The sequence below is a fragment of the Planococcus citri genome, chromosome 3 (assembly GCF_950023065.1).
Source record: "Planococcus citri chromosome 3, ihPlaCitr1.1, whole genome shotgun sequence".
NCBI classification, from domain to species: Eukaryota; Metazoa; Arthropoda; class Insecta; order Hemiptera; family Pseudococcidae; genus Planococcus; species Planococcus citri.
Genome location: NC_088679.1, coordinates 64,384,908 through 64,407,749, shown reverse-complemented (window position 1 = coordinate 64,407,749; position 22,842 = coordinate 64,384,908). Strand labels below are relative to the sequence as shown.

Sequence of the window (22,842 nt, the reverse complement as noted above, 5' to 3'; positions counted from 1 at the left end):
TCGATATAGCTCCCGCGTATGGACGGTTGTTAGTGACAGACACAACCACAGTTTTCACTTTTCTTCATTTTTTCAACTTTACAAATCATACTGGGAGTCTCTTCACATTGACTGTGATCTCTTAAACAGTGCCTTGGTAATGTAGTTACACACTCCTGTAAATTCTTAGCATTTTCTGCAGTCACTCCATCAAGTTTCCAGTACAGTATCAAGAGCTCAACATTCTTTCTTTTTTCCGAATTTTTCTTCTTGTGCTTTTTCATATTTGACGAGCTCTTCGTTATCTTCATCAAGTTCTTGCAGAAATTTCTAAGTAGGTGATTTGTACACTCGATTTTGGTTACCACAATCTTACTCTTAATAGGGTCTGCTTCTCTAATTCTTTTATACACTGAAGAATCTCCATCTGTTATTAGTGTTTGAATTACATGAAGACGATAAAAGATTGTTTCTGTACTTCGATTCGAACCCTATTTACTCTTCTTTGCCTTACAGGTTGGCTGCCACTTGGCCCAGCCGACGCCATTAATTATATTTTCAATCAAAAAATATTATCTAAATTAATTTTTTTTTAAAAAAAACCATTTAAAATAAAACGAATACGAGATCTCTATGTAGACGAAATCCAAATCCGTTAAAAGTACGCAAATAAATCTGACTACTCTTAATAGGGTCTGCTTCTCTAATTCTTTTATAGACTGAAGAATCTCCATCTGTTATGTGCGATAAAATTCCTTGAACTAAAAGTTGAAGTAAAATATAAATGATAAATTGAACTGTGGCTCATCTTTAAAAACTCAATAAACTCTTTAAAATGTGTTTTTGTGGCATCGTACTGCCAAAAAATAAATAGTTGAAGAGTTCTGAAATTTTGCACTCGAACCTTGAAAACTTATGGAACATTCAACAATTCCTCAAAAAGCTCATCTGAGGGCAATGGGCACCTCCTCGACCAATTTTGGATTTAGATATTAAATCTTTGATTCTCACCAAAATGACCTTTTCGAGGAATTGTTGCATTTCTTACAGTTTTGTAAGTTTCACACTTCACATGCGATATTTCAGAACTTCATCACTATATTTCTGGGTAGTGCTGTGACAAAAAAAAAAAAAACGTTTTCAAGACTTTTTTCTAGTTTTTAAACATGATCCATCTGCAGAATAAATTTCTAAATTACCACTCATACGTTTTAAAATTGATACAATTTAAATTAAATGTAATGAATAAAGCAGGAATAAGTATAATTGATAAAATTAATTGAACGTAATTTTTTTTTCAAAACTTATTAATTTCTTTCAACTGCAGATAATTTTCAAGCTGAAATTGAAGTTTAAAAAGAAACTTTTTTTTCCAAATGAATGTAAATTCAAAAATTAAAAAAATGAACTAAACATTTTCGAATTGAATTTATAAAGTGATGACCGAACCAATATATGAGTTGCATATTACGATATATAATCCGTACGGAAAAATATATCGTCGCGCTGCTTCGCATATATTGGACAATCGAACGAATTATGATTTGGATGACTTTTAGTATCCCGCATAGGATGATTTGGGACATTTTCATTTCGATGATTATCGATGAGGCAAGCAGCACATTCGTTGTATCCTGGGTTCCAATATTCTTTTGGTACTTGCTTCGCGATTTCGTTTACTTTAATTCTATTAACAATAATTTTCATAATATCTGAATTTTTAAAAACTATGGTGTGACATCTCTGTGAACGAAAAAACAGCAATTGCTGACAAAACATGAATTCATCGTCAAACTTTCTGTTTTCGTCTTCGAGGTCTTTCACGAGTTGCCTTTTTTTCCTCTGTCGCGCCTTCGCTGCCGTCTTCCTTTTACTTCTTCTCTGCTCCTTTTTTTACGCGTTCGATTTCGTCGCTAAATGACCAGGTTAGGTCGATCAGGGGTTTTTCAATTTTCTTATCAAATACCCGGACCTCTGTTATTACCTGGATTATTTCTCCTGCCCCTCCTGCTGTTGATGCTGTGGAGCTGCACCTAGGTTCAGGGGGACGCCATTGTCGTCGTCTGCTTCTGATGCTGAAGAAGCACTGGCTCCTTCATAAAACAAAAAAAAAAACGTTTATAAATATGACTTGGAAACCCTCTTGAAGTGAAGACCAATTTTCTGAAACTTAAGTACCAGATTCATGGTATGATACGGTTTGTTCTAATTCCACTACTGCTCTGGGTGCTGCTGCTTCACCCGGTTCCGGAGGAGACGGATATAATTCAGATATTTCTCTATAAGCATTCTCTTGCAATTTGTCATAGTTAGTAAATAAGTAATCCGCTCACATATTTCATTTTTTCAATTTTTCTCAATTTTGATATTATACTTAGGATTAGTTCGACCTACCCACATTCGGTATGATTTCAACTTTTTCCCAAATGATCGAAAAACTGATAGAGTAAGATCGAAAAACTGATAGAGTAAGCAGATAACCTTTTTGATTACTGGAGAAAATGCAATTTCTCATATGTAGTAGGTGATTTTTCTGATTTTTCCAAATTTTGTCAGTCAGTAAATAAGAAAGTCGCTTACACATTTCATTTTTTCGATATCATATTCGATGTAGATACGTAGTTGGGAATCGTTACGTTGAAATCGGTCTTCCAGTTGTTTTAAATCTCGCTCGAGTATGGCTATATTGGCATTTTTCGTGGCTAATAATTTTTCTAGTTCCACATTCCTTTTTGCGTATTTTACCATGATCTGCATGCATTGGTTCTGCCGCATTCATTAGTTCTTTAAATACTTTCGGCTTCGTAGCTGTGAAATGATATGTTTGGGTGAATGTGTTGTAATCAAAGCCATTGAAAATTATCGGTTGACTGAACTCTTACCTTCTTGATCGAATTTTTCCTTCCTGTCCATTTTCCACGTAACCACTGAATTGCGTTGATTAATAAGAAATTTAACTTGGATTATTTTTGGATGTTGAGAATCCTGGCGAAGGGGCAAGTTCCTCGTATCAACAAAATACGCCCGCATTGCTCGGAGTGTAATTTTGCCAGGGAGCAATTTGCTCGAGTGTGTTTCATACCCCAACTGATTCTACGACCTGCTTGCAGCTGTTGCAAATTATAGCTGGGTAAATCGACATTCTGTAAACAGCAAAAAGCAGAAAAATTTTGTTGATGAGGTCACTTGTTTCACCAGTCAACACGAATTTTGAAAATCAGAGTTTTAATTGGACCCCATCCGTAGTCCCCAGCACCTCTTCAAATGGGGTAATACTTCAAAGAAAGGTTTTGTTCGTGCGACACGTGAAATACAAACCCCATTAATGCTCACAATCGTATCATTAAGAGTAATGGCCGAAATATGGGTTATATTACAAAACGAACTACGATCTTTTCCATCAAAATCCTTCACATCGCCATGAGAAATCGTCAAATTAACTGGTTCATATCTGCATCATAAATTAAAAATATATAGGAAAATATAATGCTACTCCTTAATTTGTACATCTAGCTTGGATACCACTTAGGGATTCAATTGCTTTTAAGGTACCAATTGCACCATTATAAATTCCATCAGGTTACATTAACATTGAGCACAACCATGTATTTGACATCTAAAGCTAAAATTAGTTCATAATGTAAACCTGATGTTGTTGATGGCTTTGAAAGTTTACTTTTCTCTAAAAGGTTACCTACAAATTTAATTATTTGTTATTTTCTTTTAGTTTTAATTATTTCTGAATCAGTATCTTTAATAGGATATTTACGTTTAATTACATTTTCAGGAACTACGTCTTTACTCAAGACTGAAACACATTCTTTTGTTTGCAATTTCAATTGATTATATTCATTTACATCTTTATTAAATCTAAATAAGGCAACACAATTATCCATTAATACAGAATCATATTAGTCGATTAGGTATCAAGCATAGACACTTCGCCCAAAATTTCAGCTGCTCAAGTTCATGTGGTGGGGCCAGTAATTTTCAAAAAGTCGCTGGAGGCTCCAAAACGACTCAAAAATCCACCTGCAGTTGACTTCGTAGCGTATAGAAATTAGTTTTTGGCGACGCTGAACAGGAATATGACTGTCAAATTTTTTATTAGACCCTGCAGTATTTTCAACAGTCCTATTATTATCGATATCGTTACCAGCATCATAACCTTCATTAGGTAGGAACGTTCATTGGGTAGGTATAATTATACATATTCGTTGGTGCTTTTGGAATGATTGGGAAACCCATTGGTAGTGTTGCTTAATAATCACTGCTAATCAAATTTTGATTTTTATGTTTGGAATTATTTCGTTTATACATCCATTGTTCACTTCGATACCATTGCATATTTACCCAACGGATTTAATTAGATTTCTCAGATACACTAGGTTGCATTTACTCTCAATTTTTGTATACCTACATTCGTTAGCACTCACATTAAGTATGAGAATAATGGAAATAATTATTGTTATCCACGTTGTTTATTGTGTACCATTCTGTTTGTTTTTCTTGCCATTCAAAAACTTCGGTTGAAAGTCGAATGTACCTGAAATTTAATTAATGAATCGTTAGGTATTTTCTGTTTCTGAACCTGACTCATATGGTATAGTAAACAAGATTAGGTCTATTAATTATTTGGTCCAACGTCTCTTTCATTCATACGCTAAAATAAACAAGCAACCAGGTACAGGTACTCAGCAAAAAGATACCCTATAACTGATGGAAATTTTAAAAAATGTTGATCCGAAAATAAATTTCGAGGAGTTTACTCACTTCAAGTGTTATGAATTTTTCAAATTCGGCAAAGCTTCATTCACATTTTGCTGTCGCCATCTTTCTCTATTATCCTGCCATGGGTGACATGGGGGATTTATACGGGAGTAGTACCATTTTGTAGCTCTCGTCGAGGCGAACACAGCGTGCTACCTACAAGCCCCTCTATCTATTCATGGGAAGAAACTACGGGCGTCTAAAGTCTAGAAAATGAGCAAAACCAAAAAATTAAAATTTGCCAAAATGAAAAATTTGACCTAGGGAACTTGTAGAACATTTTTTTAGATGAAAATTGCAATTTTTGGGATTAGCCTACCTTCATTTTTGAAGGATCCGTGCAATTTTGAAGTTTTGAAACAGATCAATTTCTGAAAAATTTCAAATTTACTCAAATTGATCTGTTTCAAAACTTCAAAATTGCATGGATCCTTCAAAAATGAAGGTAGGCTAATCCCAAAAATTGCGATTTTCATCTAAAAAAATATTCTACAAGTTCCCCGGGTCAAATTTTTCATTTGGACAAATTTTCATTTTTTGGTTTTGCTCATTTTCTAGACTTTAGACGCCCGTAGTTTCTTCCCATGAATAGATAGATGGGCTTGTAGGTAGTGCCCCTTGTTCCCCGTGATGAGAGCTACAAGATGGTACTATACTCCCGTATAAATCTGCTGTGTCACCCATGGCAGGTTATTTAACAACATTTTCTGATTTTCCTGACCACAATTCTCGGTTGTGGACTGATATGGTTATCCTCTTCTGAAGACAGCTCTTCAGAAACAATTTCATCTTTGGCAGAGAATTTAAGCAACCCAAACGGTAATGCTTTTTTAAAAAAATATTTTAAGGAGTTTATTTCGAAGTAAAATGACATCAGTTAGCTGGTAAGTACATAGGTACTGAAGAAAAAAAAACAAAATACTATGAATATTTTCACATTTTTGTATTGTTAATTCAAAACAATCACATCTTTTTCAACTTATACATACGTAGGACAGAGGTAGAAAAATATTTTTATTTTTTAAACACATTTTTTCAATGATAAAATAACAAAAAATAACAAATAAAGTAACACCTATTTATCAGTCTTGGACATGCTTAGCATCACAATTTTCTTATACCTACTTAATTAATTTGCGAATTTGGCAAACAAAAAAAAAACAACCAGGAAATCACAAAAATTTGGGTATGTTTCTGACGTTCTAAAAAAAAAAATCAAATTCGTCAATGTTTACTCGTATTTGAGGGGGGGTGGGGGGTGAGGGTGAATTTCGAATTTCTCAACTCAAATAACTACTTTCAAAATGTATGAAAATAAAAATTCACTCTCGAATGACAAACATAGGCTAATAATAATTGCACAAACAATCCATTATTACAGCTAATTTTACGAATTGTAATTCTCTGCGATTTATACCTAAGGATTCAGATAACAGATGATAAGTGTAATTATATCGTGTAGATTTGATAATGCAAGTAAGATTTAGGAATGTGTTCACACAACGAAATATGTACAATCGGACCCAATTTTTTTCAACACATACGTACTGAAATTATTATAGAAACGTCATTAACTACAACTCTTTTCCCAAACAAAACAGCAATTTCGAGATCAATCTTATTACAAATACTTAATTATAAATAATATAAGGTAGGTACCTACGTAAATCGTGAATACATCTAGTACCAGAATTACATTAATGCAATTTATGCATTTTTGCTTAAATTACCTACATATGTGGTTACCCATTAATAAATTCTAATGGTAAACTTATACCTAGCTAAGAATTTTTCTTCGATTTCACAAGTTGAAGGCTATGGGTATGCACACAATTAAAATAGATTAGTGAGTTAATTCGATAAAATATCACTCATATTTGTATAATCACCATAAAGAGTAATGATAATGTATCTTATAAAAACACATATCCTATCACTTTTTACGCAATTTACGTAAGATGAACAGGAATGTTATTATATTGAAAATGATATGAGGTCAGACCTTATGACTGTTATACACTCAATTATCGCGCTATTGATAACAATGTGTTTAATGTAGCTCTAGCTACCTATCTTATATTTTGTCTCGAGCAATTTATCAAATTGATAGGTAGGGTAGGTTGGTATATTCGTATCATACAGCGGATAAACTAAATAAAATAATAAAAAGTCTACCTATTGAGACAATTTAGAGGTGGGTTAAAAAGGAAACAAAACATATTTCTAGAAATGAGAAAGAATTAAAACTGCGGTAAAAATTAATTCAGAAATTCCGTCAAATCAACGACGACGTTTACTTGTCAGTTGAATATTTTCTCCCTTTTAGATTTCCTTGATTTTTCTCCAATACACCTATACTTATTGAGTAGAAAAATGCTCTCATATTTCTCACGCTCATTGCGTCATTGAAGTAATACCTACATATAAATACTTATGATATACTTTGTAAGCGATAAAAAGTAAATTCACAGCTCGAAATGTACCTACGTACAAATAAAATAATATAGCATAGCTCACAGCTCAAATTTCATCACTAGGTAAACGCGAATAATAATAAACACAATGGCACCGACAAAAAGCATAATAAATACAACGTAGATCTTGGCTCACATTTTGAAACAAATATGAATTCTTCGTTCCACAATGCATCTTCGGATGGTTTCGGTAATTCGATGATTGTTCTCTCTTGCGACCAGAATGTCAACGGTAATGAGCACTTTTTACTTTCATTTTTGCAAGATGCGACTGCTGCCGATGTATTGTAGATGGTTTTGTTGATTGAAAAATGAGCGTGGATGAAATTATTCTTGACTTCGTTTTCGTTATTGAATATGAAGAAGTAATATCCTGTCGTTTGGACTCTGGAATAAAAGAAGAAAAATATGTTCAATTCAAAATATATGTATCTATTGGTAAATTCGTGAAAAATAATATATATTTAGCACATGATTGGTTTGTTGAACTGAGGTGATGATATTCTATCAAACATGTGCATCTATTTCTCATTGCCAACCTATATTTTTAATAAGAAATTTTCTTTGGGATATGTACACGATACCATTTCTGCCCACCCTGTATTAATTAAGTTTAAATTTGCACTCGTCGATTATCTCAAAATGATCACTTGAAAAGCTATTGTCATCCACGTATGCGAATGTGACGTTTTTTAGTTACCTATTCAACATATTATGCAGAAGTGTGAAAAGTTATCTGGCTGGTTAATCACCTACGAGCTAATGAAGTGGTTTTTTTTATCACAAATTTGCACCGTCTCTTTGGTAACTTGAAGCTGAACAAACAGAAATTTCGAGAGTTCACGCGCAACGATCGACATAATTCCAAAGTACATTTTTTAGACGGCGGGTATTTAATTCGAGAGTCTCTCTATCTGTATCTCAACAGGAGGGCAAACTTACAATTGAGCAGTCTGGCACGACAATGTACCGGTAAAAATTATTCGTTAATTTTTTTTTTTTTAATCACGATAATACGTCTTTAAACATACTTTGATTCGCCTTTAGACATACTTGAGTACAATATGGTGAAAATTTTCGTACATAAATGGAAAAAAAATGGCCAACAGAAAATACCAAGAAAATGGCAAACTGATTACCTACCTAGGAAGCTAGCAAGCTACGCAGGCAATGAAAATAAAAATCATTTAGAATTTTGAATAGAACTTTTTCAAGGTAGAAGGAGTAGGAATTCCATTCTGCTGGAAGCGGAAGAATAGGTACTTACATTGCATATAAAACAATTTTTTCAAGGGTTGTCACCTTCGTCCTTCAAAATGAATTAAGAATTTCACGGCACACCCTGCGGTTAACTATACAAATAGGTATGATTTCGGTACGCGTAGTTTGAAATAATTTTCAATATCAGCCGTATAATGAAGATAATAGGTAGAGGTACAATACGTAATGGAAATTGCAGTAGTGTTATCGCTGATATTATTTTATCTCAACTAAGTACTCGTATAATTAGAATACAATGTTTCAGATGATATTTTTATTGTAGGTACATATTTTTTTCAAACTTTTTACCAACCGACTTATGTACCCATCAGTACCTTTACCTACGTCAGATGTCGAAAAAATTCCTATTGCAAATAATTAAGTAGGTATGGTTATGTACAGGGTGCCCAGAAATATCGAGTACCCCAAAGAAAGTTTTTCATTGAAAATATAGGTTGGCAACAGGAAATAGATGCATATGATTGGTGGAATGTTATCTCTCCAGTCCAACAACCAATCATGTGCTATCATTATTATCATTCACTATGACCAACCAAAGTATTTCAGTAGAAAACTTTTTTAGGGGTACTCGATATTTCTGGGCACCCTGTACCTGTATCCTATCTTTCTTATACGTCTTAATTTGCATGAGTTTTTGAATCGATCTTTGGTCAGTAAAATTTTGAAAATGATAAACGAGGAACCAGCGAAAATGAATCGATTACTACATATTTCAGCAACCGATATATTATTTTTTTAAAATTAAAATTGAACATGTAGAGGTACTTGTGAGCATTTGGGAATTTTGTTTCTGAATTCGAGACTTTTTATTTTAATAATCAGAAACCCTCGGCGCCTGTGCCTAATGTGACCGGGGTCTAATAAAATTTTTTGAAAAAAAAAACAAGTCACCTACTAAAGTTACTCACAGTAACTTTTACTTTTTCCCAGTTCATTCATAAATTTCTTCTTTTTTTTTCAAAACTATAGGTAACCAGAATTTTTGAAAACAAAAATTAATCTTACTTAAATAGCCTCACTGCTTTTTCAGCGTTACGAATTTTATTTTCCCAGATTCGATGATTTTTCTTTTGAAATTTTCTTAGGTTTTTCCTAATTTTAATTGGGCTACTTGGATATTATTTTTGAATTTCTCGATAGTTTTTGGTTGATTTTCTCCTGTTTTGATTGATTTTTTACCTAAATCTTGAATTTTGGTGATTTTTTTTCAAAAATGATTTTTCCATCATTTTGTGCTGAATTTTGATATTTTTTTTCGCCTGAATTTTTTCTGAATTATATCACCTCGAGTTCTCGTGATTTTTTCATATTGATTCAAATTTTAGTCGGGATTTGTCTGATGATTTTTTGAATTTTGTAAGCTTCCCCCCCCCCCCATTTGATGATTATTAGTTTGAATTTTTGTAGATTTTTCCCAATTTTGACGGGTATCAGTCTTGAATTTTCACGAGTTCTCTTTTTTTGATTTTCGATGATTTTCCATTTTGTTGCTCCTCAAACTGTGGCGAAGTATCTCACGTTTTGGCAGATTTTTAACTATGAATTTTCACGAATCCGTACTTTTAATTCTCGTGAGTTGTCTGTTCTGAATTCTCAGTGATTTTTCCTAATCTGAATTTTCGAGAATTTTCCATTTTCATCATTTCCAAGATTTTGTATCGAATTTTATTGATTCGTTTTTTTGTCTAAATTTTTGTTCTTAATTTCGGCGAAACCTTTTTTCTTGAATTTTCGTGATTTCTATAAAATGTTCTCTCAATTTTGCCGCAAATTTTAGTATTTTTTTCTGCTTAAATTTTTGCGAAACCTTTTTTCACTTTTTTTTTGTTTTTGAGTTTGTTTTGAACTTATTTTGTGGGGCTTTCTTGGTTTTTTCGCGTTTTATTCTTTTGAATTCTCATAGATTCTAGTTTTCAATTTTTTGACGATTTTCCTCGAATTTTTCATGTTTTTTTTTTGTGCAGAATGCGATTTCATCGTGAATTTTTAGGAGTTTTTAAAAAATTGTTTATGACGTTTTTTTCTTTTTTAGCCAAGTGCTTTTTACTCTAATTTTTTCGGAGAAGTTTTAAGCCAAATTTTTTGTAAAAAATGGGCTATTTGCGGTAGGCCAGCAGTTTTTAATTTATATAAATTTATGACTTAATATGATTCTGATTTTAAAAGAAGATCACAGCTAGGGAGATTTTTCAGCATTATTTTTCGACTAATTTTTTTCTCTCCTAATCTGAATCTTTCCTTTGCTTCCTGTTCTGGTTATTTTCTCTCAATTTCATTTTTCATCTACGTAATGTTAGAGTTTTTGCGCACAGCGCAAAAAAACTCCTATGTGATCACTTTTTTCGTCGTCGTCGTCAATACGTATTTATCCAATCAGTGATTAGTATTTCAGCTATAATCCAATCAGTTACTAGATATTTGAAATGCTAAGCAATGTGCAAAAAAAAAAATCAATTTAAGAAGCCATTAGCGGATCGGTGATTGGAAGACAGTTTTAAACAGTTTGAACAAGGGCCGGGAAGATTCGTTCTTTTTATTGGGCAATTCCTCAGGAGCACATTTCTGTAAGTGCCACAATATGGGTTGGTAGTGATGTTTTTTTTTTGTTTCATGATTTCAAAAAGTTGTTTTTTTTTCAGCAATTTTAAAATTTTTCAACTTTTTATTCATGAAAACAGTTATTCATAAGATCGGGAAACAGTAGTTTGTAAAGAAAATAATTGATAAATAAAGTTTCTATACGAATCGCATTATCTTAACCATACAAAATAAATACAAGAGAAGTTTCATTTTATGCCGAAGAAATTTTTTAAAAATCGATTTAAAAACCGCAAAAACTCTCTTGTAATCAGTGATTAGCTCATGGCTTGTATTTTTCTCGTACATTTGAGGATTATTTTTCTTTTTGAAACGTGTGGTGCATTTTTTTGTCTTCGAATTTTCAAAATGATTTTCACAAATCACTATTTTTGCAAATTTGGATTACAATCTGCCTCTCCCTTCTTTACCTTTGATTTTAATGTTTTCCGTTCTAAAATAATTCTTCTTACTTATGGAATTTTTTACAATTATTGTTTATTCTTTCTCAATAATTGAACAATTTTTTTCATCAAATGCTCCCTCATGTCGAAATTTCTGCAATTTTACAATTGGTATTTTTATGTTCAATTTTTTTTTAGTAATTTTGTATAAACGAATAAATTTTGTTTCTCTCTATTTCGGTGGACTCCTTCCTCTCTGTTTTGAAATTTCGCTATAAGTTTTTTTAAAATAATTTTCATGACTTTTTTCTGTTTTTTTTTTGTTTGTTAGTTTGTTTTTTTGTTTTTTTGTTTTGAAAAAAATGATATTTACCTAGATTTTTGTTGTGTTTTGTTAATCTAATAAAAAGCAATGTTCTGTTCGGATTAAAGTTTTTTGGTCACCTCTTTTTTTTTACATTAAAATTTTTTTGGGTTACTTTCTGTTTTTTTTTTTTTGTTCCAGGTAGTTTTTTTGGTTACTAAAGTTACTTTTTTGATAAAATTTTGAGTGCAATCCCTGCATTTTTTTTCTTTTATTTTTTTCTGTTTACGTGGTAGTATTAATTTTTGAAACTCATCGTCACAATCCTACCTTCCCCTCTCCTCCTGCTCGACGGCCCGAAATTTTACATTTGAGTAAAGATTTTTAGCATAGGTACACAAAAATCGAATTTTCTAGAGTTTACAGTTATGTAGACGTAGGAACGTAGGTGTACCTAAGTATTTACTTACGTATACGAAACTGCGTTAACTTTCGATTCTTCGTCCAGATGAGCATCGCCATATTTTTGTTCACAAGTGTGATAAGGAATTAAAGGTAAACTAGCCAGCAATCCTTTACATTCCAGCAGTCTTTCTTCGCTGCTTGAAAACGACGACCAAAATTCGCTTTTGCTTCTGTCTCCATTTTTCGAATTTTTCACCGATCCGTGGATATCTGCTTTGTCTTCATCGTCTAAAACCTAAACAAATGAAAATATCGCATCGATCGACGTTATTATTGGGATTTCATACTCGTAAAAGAGTGTAGGAATACGTAGACAGAGGCACCAGGCGGACTGGTCAATCGAGTGATGGGTTTTACAATAATAATCTAATAATCAGAAACTCGATCGAAGCGGAATTTTCTCAGAAAAGTAATTTACCTAATAATGAAAGAAGACTTAGATGCTGTCGAAATAATAGGTACCTGTACATCGAGCATACGTAGTCGTAAGAGCTTGAATTATACACTTGAGATGTTATTAATGATTTATCTATACCTACATTATACTTAATTATACTGATTGACGGTTAAACATATGTACCTAGGTTACGAATACGTCACAAAGATAAGAAAAATTTCCCTACGTCAGTCTCAGTACAATACTACCTATATTGCTATACTTATGTGTGGTATTACTTAATTGAGCTATAATGATGACGACGATTTTCAGTAATGCTCATTAAAACTGGTTTTCGTTTGTATTTTTTTTTTTTTTTTTTGGCATGAATTTTCTCAATACGCGTTAAATTATACTTAACGATGAATTTTTAGCATCAAACCTATCGTGAAATTTCGCGAAATTTTCATACCAAATTGTACATTATTATAAATGAAGCGAAGATGTTATCAAAGCTATTATTTCCGCAGCTTGGCGAAGCGGTTTATTTAGCTATAAACAAGAACTTTGTACTTTAAATAACTAAAACAAATGTGTGCATGATGCCTCTTACCTCGGCAGCGGTGTCGGTATCGTTGTTTTTCTCTAAATTCAACTGCTTAATTCTGTTTATCATGATTTCTTTGTGAATTTTCCTGAATTCTCGTTCTTCAAAAGCACTCGTCGACGAATTCTTCTTCTCGGTGTTATTCGGGCGACTTCCTTTATCGATCGAATCTTTCACCAATTTATCGACCTGCTCCAAAATCTGAGCTAAAATCTCGTTTTTTTTCTTCTCAGAAATTTGTTGTTTGATTTCGGTGCTGTTTGATTTATTGTTGTCATCTTCGTCGGCCACATCTTTGGCAGCTAACTCTTTATCGATATTTTCCTGTAAATTTCGCACTACTTGTTTCCCGGGAGTGCCTAATAATTCCAGCCTTTTAACGATATCGTTCAAAAGCTCGTCCGAATACGAAGGAGTCTTCGAGGTGGTGTTTTTTACTGTTGGTGGATTTAGTTTCTGTAAGTCTAACTTTTTGCGATTCTCGTTCAAATATAATTCTTCGGCGTATTTCAAATGTACATTTTGCCGTTTGAAATTGGTTTTTGGTGGGGATTTGGTGTCCGCGGAAGTCGGACTGGTTGTATTTTTCCTGTTGGCCGCGATGATTTTCCAATTGTTTAGTATCATACCCGAAGCCACCTTGGTCATGTGGTTTATAACGGTGACGTTTTTATCTTCTTCCGACGATATAGAGAAATCGGTTTCTTCCGATGAATTATCACCAACGTACGCGCATTCTTTAAGATTCTTGTGACCTTCGATGATGATAAGACTTGCTCCAGGCCATCTGTAACAATACATCGCGTGTATATCTATAGTATAAGTAGGTACTGTGTTTCAAAGTGTTTAATCTCGTCGATAAAATCTTACGTATGAGGCGGATTAATTTGCTAATTATTCGTCATCGTCGTCGAGATAAAGAGAGAAAGAGAGAGAATGTAATAGTAAATTACGTAAATCGTACCTATGTTAATATAGGTATAGGTAGGTACATGATTTATGTGGGTATACGATGAGAAGTTCAGATAATACAATTATGGAAGCTATGTTGTTACCTCTCAGAGTAGGTACTTGGTGACTAACTATACCGAGGATCGAATACCTATTTATGTGATGTAGGTGCTACTGTGAGAAGTGTATTTTCACTTGTAATGCATCTGCTTCGTGCCTTCTAAGTAATGTAAATTACAATTTACAAATCATAGGACGTCCACTCGTAGAGGAAACAAAAACCCAAATGATAGTTTTGTTCTTGAAGATGGTTTGTCCTCATTGACTCGACACCTCACAAAAATAATAAAATAGGTACTAAGTATACGTAAGTATACATTTAATCGAGTATCGATTTCATGTAGTTAAACTTCATCGATGGCCAACTTGTCTACAAAATAAGCTGATATGAAACACCTAGGGCGGAAATGTACAAAAATATAAATGGTGGTTTTATTTTTAGGTACCTATCTACATATTTTTAAAAAAACAAACACGCGGAGATAGACCCATCAAAATATGGAAATAGCACGTGATTGCAAACATTTCGATGATTGTAACATTCGTCAAAAGACTGCTCGATAAAGAAAGAGCACAAAGGTTACCATACATTTTTATTTAGCATCTACCTATCATGTATTAATTTGCAATCATTCAATCGAACTTTACATAACAATTTGACTTCTGATTTAGAAATATCCTAACCACCAACAATACATTATGCATTGTACAGTGTAAGCCAAAGTAAATCCATATTCTTAGTCGAGGAGCCCACATAAGGATCTATTGACGACCTCTCTCCTGTCGATCCTCCGGGACAACTTTTTTCTTGAAGGGGGAGTCCTAAGGAACTCCAAAAAAAAGTGGCCCTGATTATAAAATGGCGGCCATTTTGATTGACAGGCCAGCCGAAATCAGATTTTGCTTTCCAACGTGAGACTTGCACGAAATTTTTTAAACCATACGAATGTAGATCGAAAGATCTGACAAAAATTTGTCACCTGTCAAAATTTCAAGTGCTAAAGTGCCTTTTTCGATTTTTGGTGAATTTTTAGAAATCAAATGTAGGCTAAAAATGAGGTAAAAAATCAAAATTTTACCAAATTGACCAAGAAAGCTGAAATTTTGGATATACCCTATTTTCGAAATGCCAAATCGATTGCAAACTGTTTCAACCCGTTTTGAGCAGTTCTGGAGCCTCCAGCAGATTTTTGAAACTCGAAATTCCCACAAAATTTCATCAAATGGAGTTGGAAAGCCGAAATGTATTCTTCAAACGAATTTCAATACGCTACGAAGTCAACAACAGGTGGCTTTCAGATCGTTTTGGAGCCTCCAGCGACTTTTTGTAAATTACTGGAGCCTCAAGTAGATTTTTGAAACTTGAAATTTTTCCAAAACTTCATCAAACGGAGCTGGAAAGCCTAAATATACTCCGCACTCCAAGTTTGACACCCTTTGAAGACGACTGCGGTGGGTTTAAGTCATTTTGGAGCCTCCAGCGACTTTTTGAAAAATACTGGAGTCTCCATCCACATTTTTGAAATCTGAAATTTTCTCAACATTTTATGAAATGGAGTTAGGAAGCCGAAATTTAATCTGCAAACAAATTTCAAGTCGTTTTGGAGTCACCAGCGATTTTTGAAAATTACTGGAGCCTCTAGTAGATTTTTGAAACTTGAAATCTCCTAAAATTTCATCAAATGAAGATGGAGAGACGAAATTCATTCTCCAGACTAATTTCAATACGCTACGAAGTCGACTGCTGGTGGATTTTAAGTCGTATTGGAGCCTCCAGCGGCTATTTGAAAATTACTGGAGCCTCCAGTAGATTTTTGAAGTTTGAAATTTACCAAAATTTCATCAAATCGAGTTGGAAAGCTGAAATTCATTCTTCAAACTAATTTCAATACGCTAAGAAGTCGATTGCTGGTGGATTTCAAGTTGTTTTGTAGCTTCCAGTGACTTTTGAAAATTATTGGAGCCTCCAGTAGATTTTTGAAGCTTGAAATTTACCAAAATTTCATCGAATGGAGTTGAAAAGCTGAAATGAAATCGACCTCAGGTGGATTTCAAGTCGTTTTGGAGCCTCCAGCGAATTTTTGAAAGGCTGTAGGGCGTTTTTTCGAAAATTGAAATTTCCAAAAGTAGCTAGAAGTTTCAAAATCATTTGAAACCATCATGCAGTCGACTTCATATCGTATTGATATTATTTTGCGAAGTGAATTTCAGATTGCTAACTCCATTTGATGGATTGTTGTGAGAATTTCAAGTTTCAAAAATCTGAAGGAGACTCCAGTAATTCTCAAAAAGTCACTGGAGGCTCCAAAATGATTTGAGCCCACCTGAAGTCGTCTTCAGAGGATGTTAAAATTGGAGTGCAGAGTGAATTTTGGCTTTCCATTTTCGCTTGGTGAACTTTTGAGAAATTTCAAGTTTCAAAAATCTACTAGAGACTTCAGTAATTTTCATAAAGTCTTTGGAGGCTTCAAAACTACTTGAAATACACCTGCAGTTGACTTCGTAGCGTATTGAAAATAGTTTGCGGAATGAATTTTGGTTTTTCGCCTCCATTTGATAAAATTTTGTGGGAATTTCGAGTTTCAAAAATCTGCTGGAGGCTCCAGAACTGTTCAAAACGGGTTGAAACAGTTTCCAATCGATTTGGCAGGTCGAAAATAGCTTATATCCCAAATTTCAGCTTTCTCGGTCAATTTGGTAAAATTTTGATTTTTTTACTTCATTTTTGGCCAAAATTTAATTTTCAAAAATTCACTAAAAATCAAAAAAGGCACTTTAGCACTTGAAATTTTGACAGGTGATGAATTTTTGCCTGATCTTTCGATCTACCTTTGTCCGGTTGAAAAAATATCGCACAAGTCCCATGTTGGAACGCAAAATCTGCGATTTCGGCTAACCTGTCAATCAAAATGACTGCCATTTTGTAAGTAGGCCCACTTTTTTTAGAGGACAAGTTTTAGAAATGTTCCTTAGGACTCCCTCTCCAAGAAAAAAGTTGTCCTGGATGATCGTGGGGGGAGGGGGTCATTAGATCCTTCAGGGAAAAAGTGGGGGAGACCCCCCCCCTGGTCCCAACTAAGCGTATGGAAAATGAAAAAAGTTGACAGTTTGGCAATTCTCATTCGCGAGTTGAAAAATTTTGAAAAAATGAATGAAAATTTTGAAAATTTCAGCTTGAATTTCCAATTGAACAGTAGTTCGAAATTGAACAATTTTTTGTGCAAAAGATGCAATGATTTCAAAAAAAAGTTGGGCATTTTTGGAAAATATTTCCAGAATTGTTTCATAAACTATATTAACAAGCCTAAATAAGACTGAAATAAGCCTTGCCATTTCTTTAGATATCTCAACAGCATTCAGCTAGTCTCAAGCCCTCAACTGTTAATGACCTACTTGGTGTTCCTTCGATTTCGATAATAAGATACATCACAAAACTCAATTTTTTGAATTCAAAAGTGGAACATTTGCACTTGAACTGAATAAAATTCACCTCGAATTTTGAACAATTTTGATCTTCTTTAAATAGCCCATCTACTTTCAAGTACCTACGAGTTATTGCAAGATTGAGCCTTTTAAAATCAGCCAAAAAAATCTAGTAATTTTCATCTTTGAAGAAATGCAGTATCGTAAATCTCCACCTCCTCCTTCTTTTGTCTCTACTTCCATCCTATACCAATAGTCTTTTTTATAATCAAACACTTGTTAAAATTAAATGAACACAAACTCAACTAAGCGCAGAATACGGTGTTATTATGTATGTATGTAGATCTTTGCAGATAAGCTTTTGTAAAAAATTGTTTTGCTTGGCGAAAATCTTTTTTTTATTGCCTACATTTTCTACACTACTAATTTTAGCAAGCGAAAAATTACAAATAGGTAATGAAAACTGCGAAAAGAATAATTCGGAAAACCTTAAATAATTAGGTAATTCCTCTTTTTAAAAAAAACTGGTTTTAAAGTCATTTAATAATTTTCGTCTTTAATCACTCCGTTTTATTTTATATGCGTATTTTCTTTCGGTGGTTAGGTACATACGAGTACGTGCTGACCAGAATTCAAAATCATGCAGATACATTCTATTCAAGGTCAAAAGAGTGTATAGGTACGGTATATTAAATAGGTACTCGTATGTTTATAGAGGTATATCAACAAACGTAAAATAAAAAAAAAGAGTACGAGCGAGTCAATTGAAAATAAAATTACAATTTTACTATTTTTTTCAACGCGTAATTTTATTCTACAAGTGTACCAGCCACCTATGTAGTATACCTACTTATATAACAAATTTCGAAGCATCCGGCCAAAAAAAATACATCCGCGTAGGTAATTCGCAAAAATCTAACGAAACAGTCCAATTTCTTTTTCAACTGCGCAATAAGTATTTGAAAATTTTAAACGTGTAAAATAACCACATTGAAAGATGAAATTGTCCATTTGAACAATAATTTATGGTGTGTATTGTATACAAACAAGCTTTTATCATCATTTAATTATTAAAAATTTCAACTTATCAGACTTTTCTTATTTTTACTTGACCAATCGTGAAAATTACGTCATTAAAATATTTGGTAATTACCTTACATAAGATAATTTCTCGCGACCAAGAATTTTTTTATCAAATAAAAACACAAACATGCTCCATAAAAGTTGGTATCATCCAAGTCACCCGCCGGTCAATTCATCTTATATTTACTACTCTCATCATTTTGATACCTATTATAGGCTATAGTTCGCGTTCATGAAAAACAAAAAATTAACTAACCTGACGCAAGACGAGACCTCAAAAGTTGATCCTTTCAGCAAATAAAATCCCCAATATTCTTTCGATCCATCTTTTAAAACCAGGTACCTCCTCATGTTAATTTTTTCAATTTCGTCGCTTATTTCAGGTTCTTTTGAAACAACATATGCGTTGAATGTCGTATTAGCTTGAATTAATTGGCTCTGAAACAATCATAATCTCATTAAAATACACGTAATTATATTGTGATTTGTGTAGGTAATTTTTTTGATCCTTTACAATATGTTTTGAATAAAAAAATTGAGTAGCCTACCTGACACCACGTGGTTGAAATTTTATTATCGACGATTCTCATATCGGATACTCCAACCGGATAAAATTGCTGAATGTATACTTTAAATCTTAAATATAACGGAACGGTGAGAAAAAATCCGGGCAACAAAGCGCATAAAATGAAAAGCTTAATCACCCTTTTTGTACCTTTGAGGGAGGAATTTGAGGCATTGCTTTTTCTCTTTTTCAGTATGTTTTCGTAGTGTGTATCTGAAATTGAAAGATAAAAACAATTCTAAAATGTAGATAGCAAATAGATATTAGGTATTATTTTTTTTTGCTCAAAATTATATACTCGAGTAATTAGTATTTTACAATTCAATTGGTAAATAGAATAATACTGTGCTGTGCTCGTTTTTAGTTCTCGAGTGTTTTGCTAAAGAAAAAATTATCTCGTAAATTTTCATGATAAAACTTTTATTATCGTGGCAGATATTGCGAATCGTAATGTTAATAGGTAGATACCATAATTCGCAAAAACAGTTGATAGATACAATTTCGCAAATAATATAATATGTAGAAATGAATTTATTCGTTGGTGTAAAATTGCTGCTTGGATATCAACGTCGCTACGTTTCCGACAACAAAACATCGGGAACTATTTTTTTCTACGTAGTAACAAAGAAGTTTTCGGTATAAAAATAGAAAAAACCATTAGCCCAGAAATACGTGAAATGTTGTTATGCTCGTACAGTCAACTTGTATCCAAAATTTGTTTAATTCGAACACGCGTTGAAAAGCTGACTATAACCATTAAAGTACATATTCTTCTCAATTTTAAATAAAATTTTATTCAATAAAAAACGCGTGGGTAGGTAGTTTTCTTTTTCTCGAGGAATAAAGTTCAACCGAAAGTTTGTAATGTCATTCGGTGAAAGATAAATTAATGTGAACCATAAGAACTCAACATGTACAGAGGGGCTACTTATGAAACTATCTACTTGAGCTACTCAATACTCGAGTGCACGTCGAGACACCGAGCAAAAATTTTTATTTTAAAAAATCTACCTATTTTGAATGCAAAATTCAAAATTTTTGAAAAATTGGCGGTAGTCTTTTGAAAAATATTACGAGTTATGGTATCTATAAAAAATTTCCACTCACTTGGAAATTCAATGGACCAACTGGATCGCGATAATATCGGCATGTTACACGGACAAAGACATCAACGCACAAGCACAAGATCACTCAATAGCACGAAACTTGTACGTTTGGAGATAACGAATTAAGCTCTATTTAAAAAAGTACAAGAGGTTAAATTAATCACGTGTGTGGAGTTAATCAAAACAACGCAGATAATAACGCGTTGAATGTACGCCGCAATGTTGCCAGGTACTTGGAAAAAAAATCCGTATGAAGCCTAAAATTTTCAACTTCGAAAATCCGTACAAAATTCTTTTTTTTTTTTTTTTTTTTTTTTGAAAACCAGTTGAATAGAAATACAAAGATTTTAGAGCGGGAAAATAACGTAAAAATGCAGGGGCGAAAATGAAAAAATTGGCATATTAATTTTTTCTTCGGGAATGTGTTCAGATGTACCCTCTGAACTACTATCAGAAAAAGTCCGACCTCCTACCCCTGGAGCTAAGTTTTGTAGGGGGCTAAAACCGGTTCCGATTCACGGTTTTTTGCAATTTACTCCGAAAATATTAGGTTTACGAGAAAAACTACCATGACTAAAAATGTTCCCCTTTAAATTCTCGACAATTTGTTACTACTCTCGATACCCATCATTCAAGAGGGGTGTCTAAAAAAAGAGGTGGAAAGAGTAGAGTAGGTGTTTCAAAAAAAGTCAGTCCAATGAATTAATCAAAGTTATTACTGAATATGATTCGTTTTCGCTTATTTTTTTTTTGCAAACTCTACTCACACAATTACTAATTAAACCACCATTGATTGGTCTTCATCCATCCTCAGGGGATGGTGGGGGGGGGTGTGCTTGATTTTTCAAGTAGCATACAACTGAATCATGTACATATTTGAAAAACTAATCTGAACGTGCAATATATCGAATGGTATGTTTTCGAGGTCGCAGAATACGAACTTATTTTCTGTGTCCAACTCTTCAGAGCCCCTCTGTGCCCCCAAAAAGGGGGTTGAAATTTTTAAAAATCGTGATAAGTCGAGTGATATATCGAATGTTATGTTTTCGAGGTCGCTGAGTACGAATATGAACTTATTTTTTGGGTCCCAGCCCCCAATATCCCTCTGTGCCCCAAAAAGGGGGCAAAAATTTCGAAAAATCATCAAAAAGTCGAGTGATATATCGAATGGAATGTTTTGTTCAAAATTTTGAAATTTTCAAAAAATCAAAAAAAAAATTTTCGATGGTTACTGACGCCTATTTAGAGTAAAATGCGATTTTCAATAGGTTTTTTCACTTTATTGGAAATTTTATCTCACTTTTAAAATACGCAAAAACAGCCATTTTCAAGATAATTCGCGATTCATTTTGATTTTTACGAATTTGTCATTTATTTGAAGCCTTAGGTTGTCTCTTGTCACTATATTACTTGAAATGGCCCCTCCCCCTTCCTCCCGCCACCTTCAGAGATTCTCAATTAGCGAATAATTTTTATTCTGACAATAAGAATTTTCCATCCTCCGAATCGACTTTGTGGGGTGATTTCGAGCTGTTTTAACTTCGAAAGCCTCCAGTGAATTTTTGAATTTTTTAATCGTCGAAAAAACACGATTAAAATCCGAATCTGAATTATTAGAAATGATTTGCTAAAAAATCAACCTATAATCTATGAAAAGCCACGAAATTGGTAATGAGCTTACACGTTCTGAATTTCATTTTGATCATTTTTATGGTAATTTTTCCAAAACTGAAAAATCCGAAAACACCCTCCCCCTTTGGCCCCTTGGAGACTCTACAATTACTCAAAATCATCATCAATCGATTCAGGACGTTGAAAATGAAGCATAAGTCTTGTTTTTGTGCTTACAAAAATTTATAGAAATTGTGTTATTTATGAGAGTTGGTGTTATGTAATCGTAGTTAGTTAAACATACAAATTATGAAAAATCTGATCTGGTTTAAAGGTCGATATTCTATTTAAAATAGAACATTTTATCGAAATAAACGAAGTCTATAAGATTTATTTATACAGTAGGTAGCATGCATTTTCCCACTTGCTTCTATTAAAAAATTATGCTCAAAAGGTGGACTTTGTCATTGTAATTTTGAATAGAAGAAAAATTGTATGTGGGAGTCTAGTTATTGAGTAAATGATAGTACAATGTCGTATCTTAATTCTATCGAAGGAAAAAGTAATGAAATATGACGATGAAAGTATTTAAAAAAATTGAAAAATTAAAAATGAATAAGTACCTACATACATTGACGTACTTTAAAATTAATTAATTGTTATGGTACATAATAAAAGTTATATTGTACTCGTATATGATACACGAATCTGGTGGGTACACGAAAAAAAATAATCGCAAATCCTCAATTTCATTGAAGAGATTTTTCTCCCTTTTCCTTGATGAAACATCTCCTTACTGATGTTTT

General features: G+C 33.1%; 1 protein-coding gene across 2 annotated transcripts; it reads right to left on the bottom strand.

Moving 5' to 3' along the window:
* Positions 1-5,675: 5,675 nt before the first annotated feature.
* Positions 5,676-20,585, bottom strand: LOC135842011 (uncharacterized). Of its 2 annotated transcripts, XM_065359276.1 has the most exons (7): positions 20,427-20,558; positions 19,470-19,532; positions 19,303-19,390; positions 19,011-19,192; positions 13,244-14,024; positions 12,260-12,489; positions 5,676-7,610 (listed from the first exon to the last, which is right to left on the bottom strand). In XM_065359276.1, the coding sequence occupies exons 3-7, from the start codon at positions 19,342-19,344 to the stop codon at positions 7,283-7,285; spliced, it is 1,563 nt and encodes a 520-aa protein (XP_065215348.1). In that variant the 5' UTR covers positions 19,345-19,390; positions 19,470-19,532; positions 20,427-20,558; the 3' UTR covers positions 5,676-7,282. The 2 variants fall into 2 exon arrangements, with proteins under 2 accessions (XP_065215348.1, XP_065215347.1); XM_065359275.1 differs by having other exon boundaries at positions 19,303-19,532; positions 20,427-20,585.
* Positions 20,586-22,842: the final 2,257 nt, after the last annotated feature.

Coding starts and splice junctions, on each gene's coding strand:
- LOC135842011 (XM_065359275.1), bottom strand. CDS start 20,469: ATGCCGATATTATCGCGATCCAGTTGGTCCATTGAATTTCCAA. Junction 19,533..20,426: donor TTGGTCCATTGAATTTCCAA/GTGAGTGGAAAT, acceptor TTTCAATTTCAG/ATACACACTACGAAAACATA. Junction 19,193..19,302: donor TTTCAACCACGTGGTGTCAG/GTAGGCTACTCA, acceptor TGATTGTTTCAG/AGCCAATTAATTCAAGCTAA.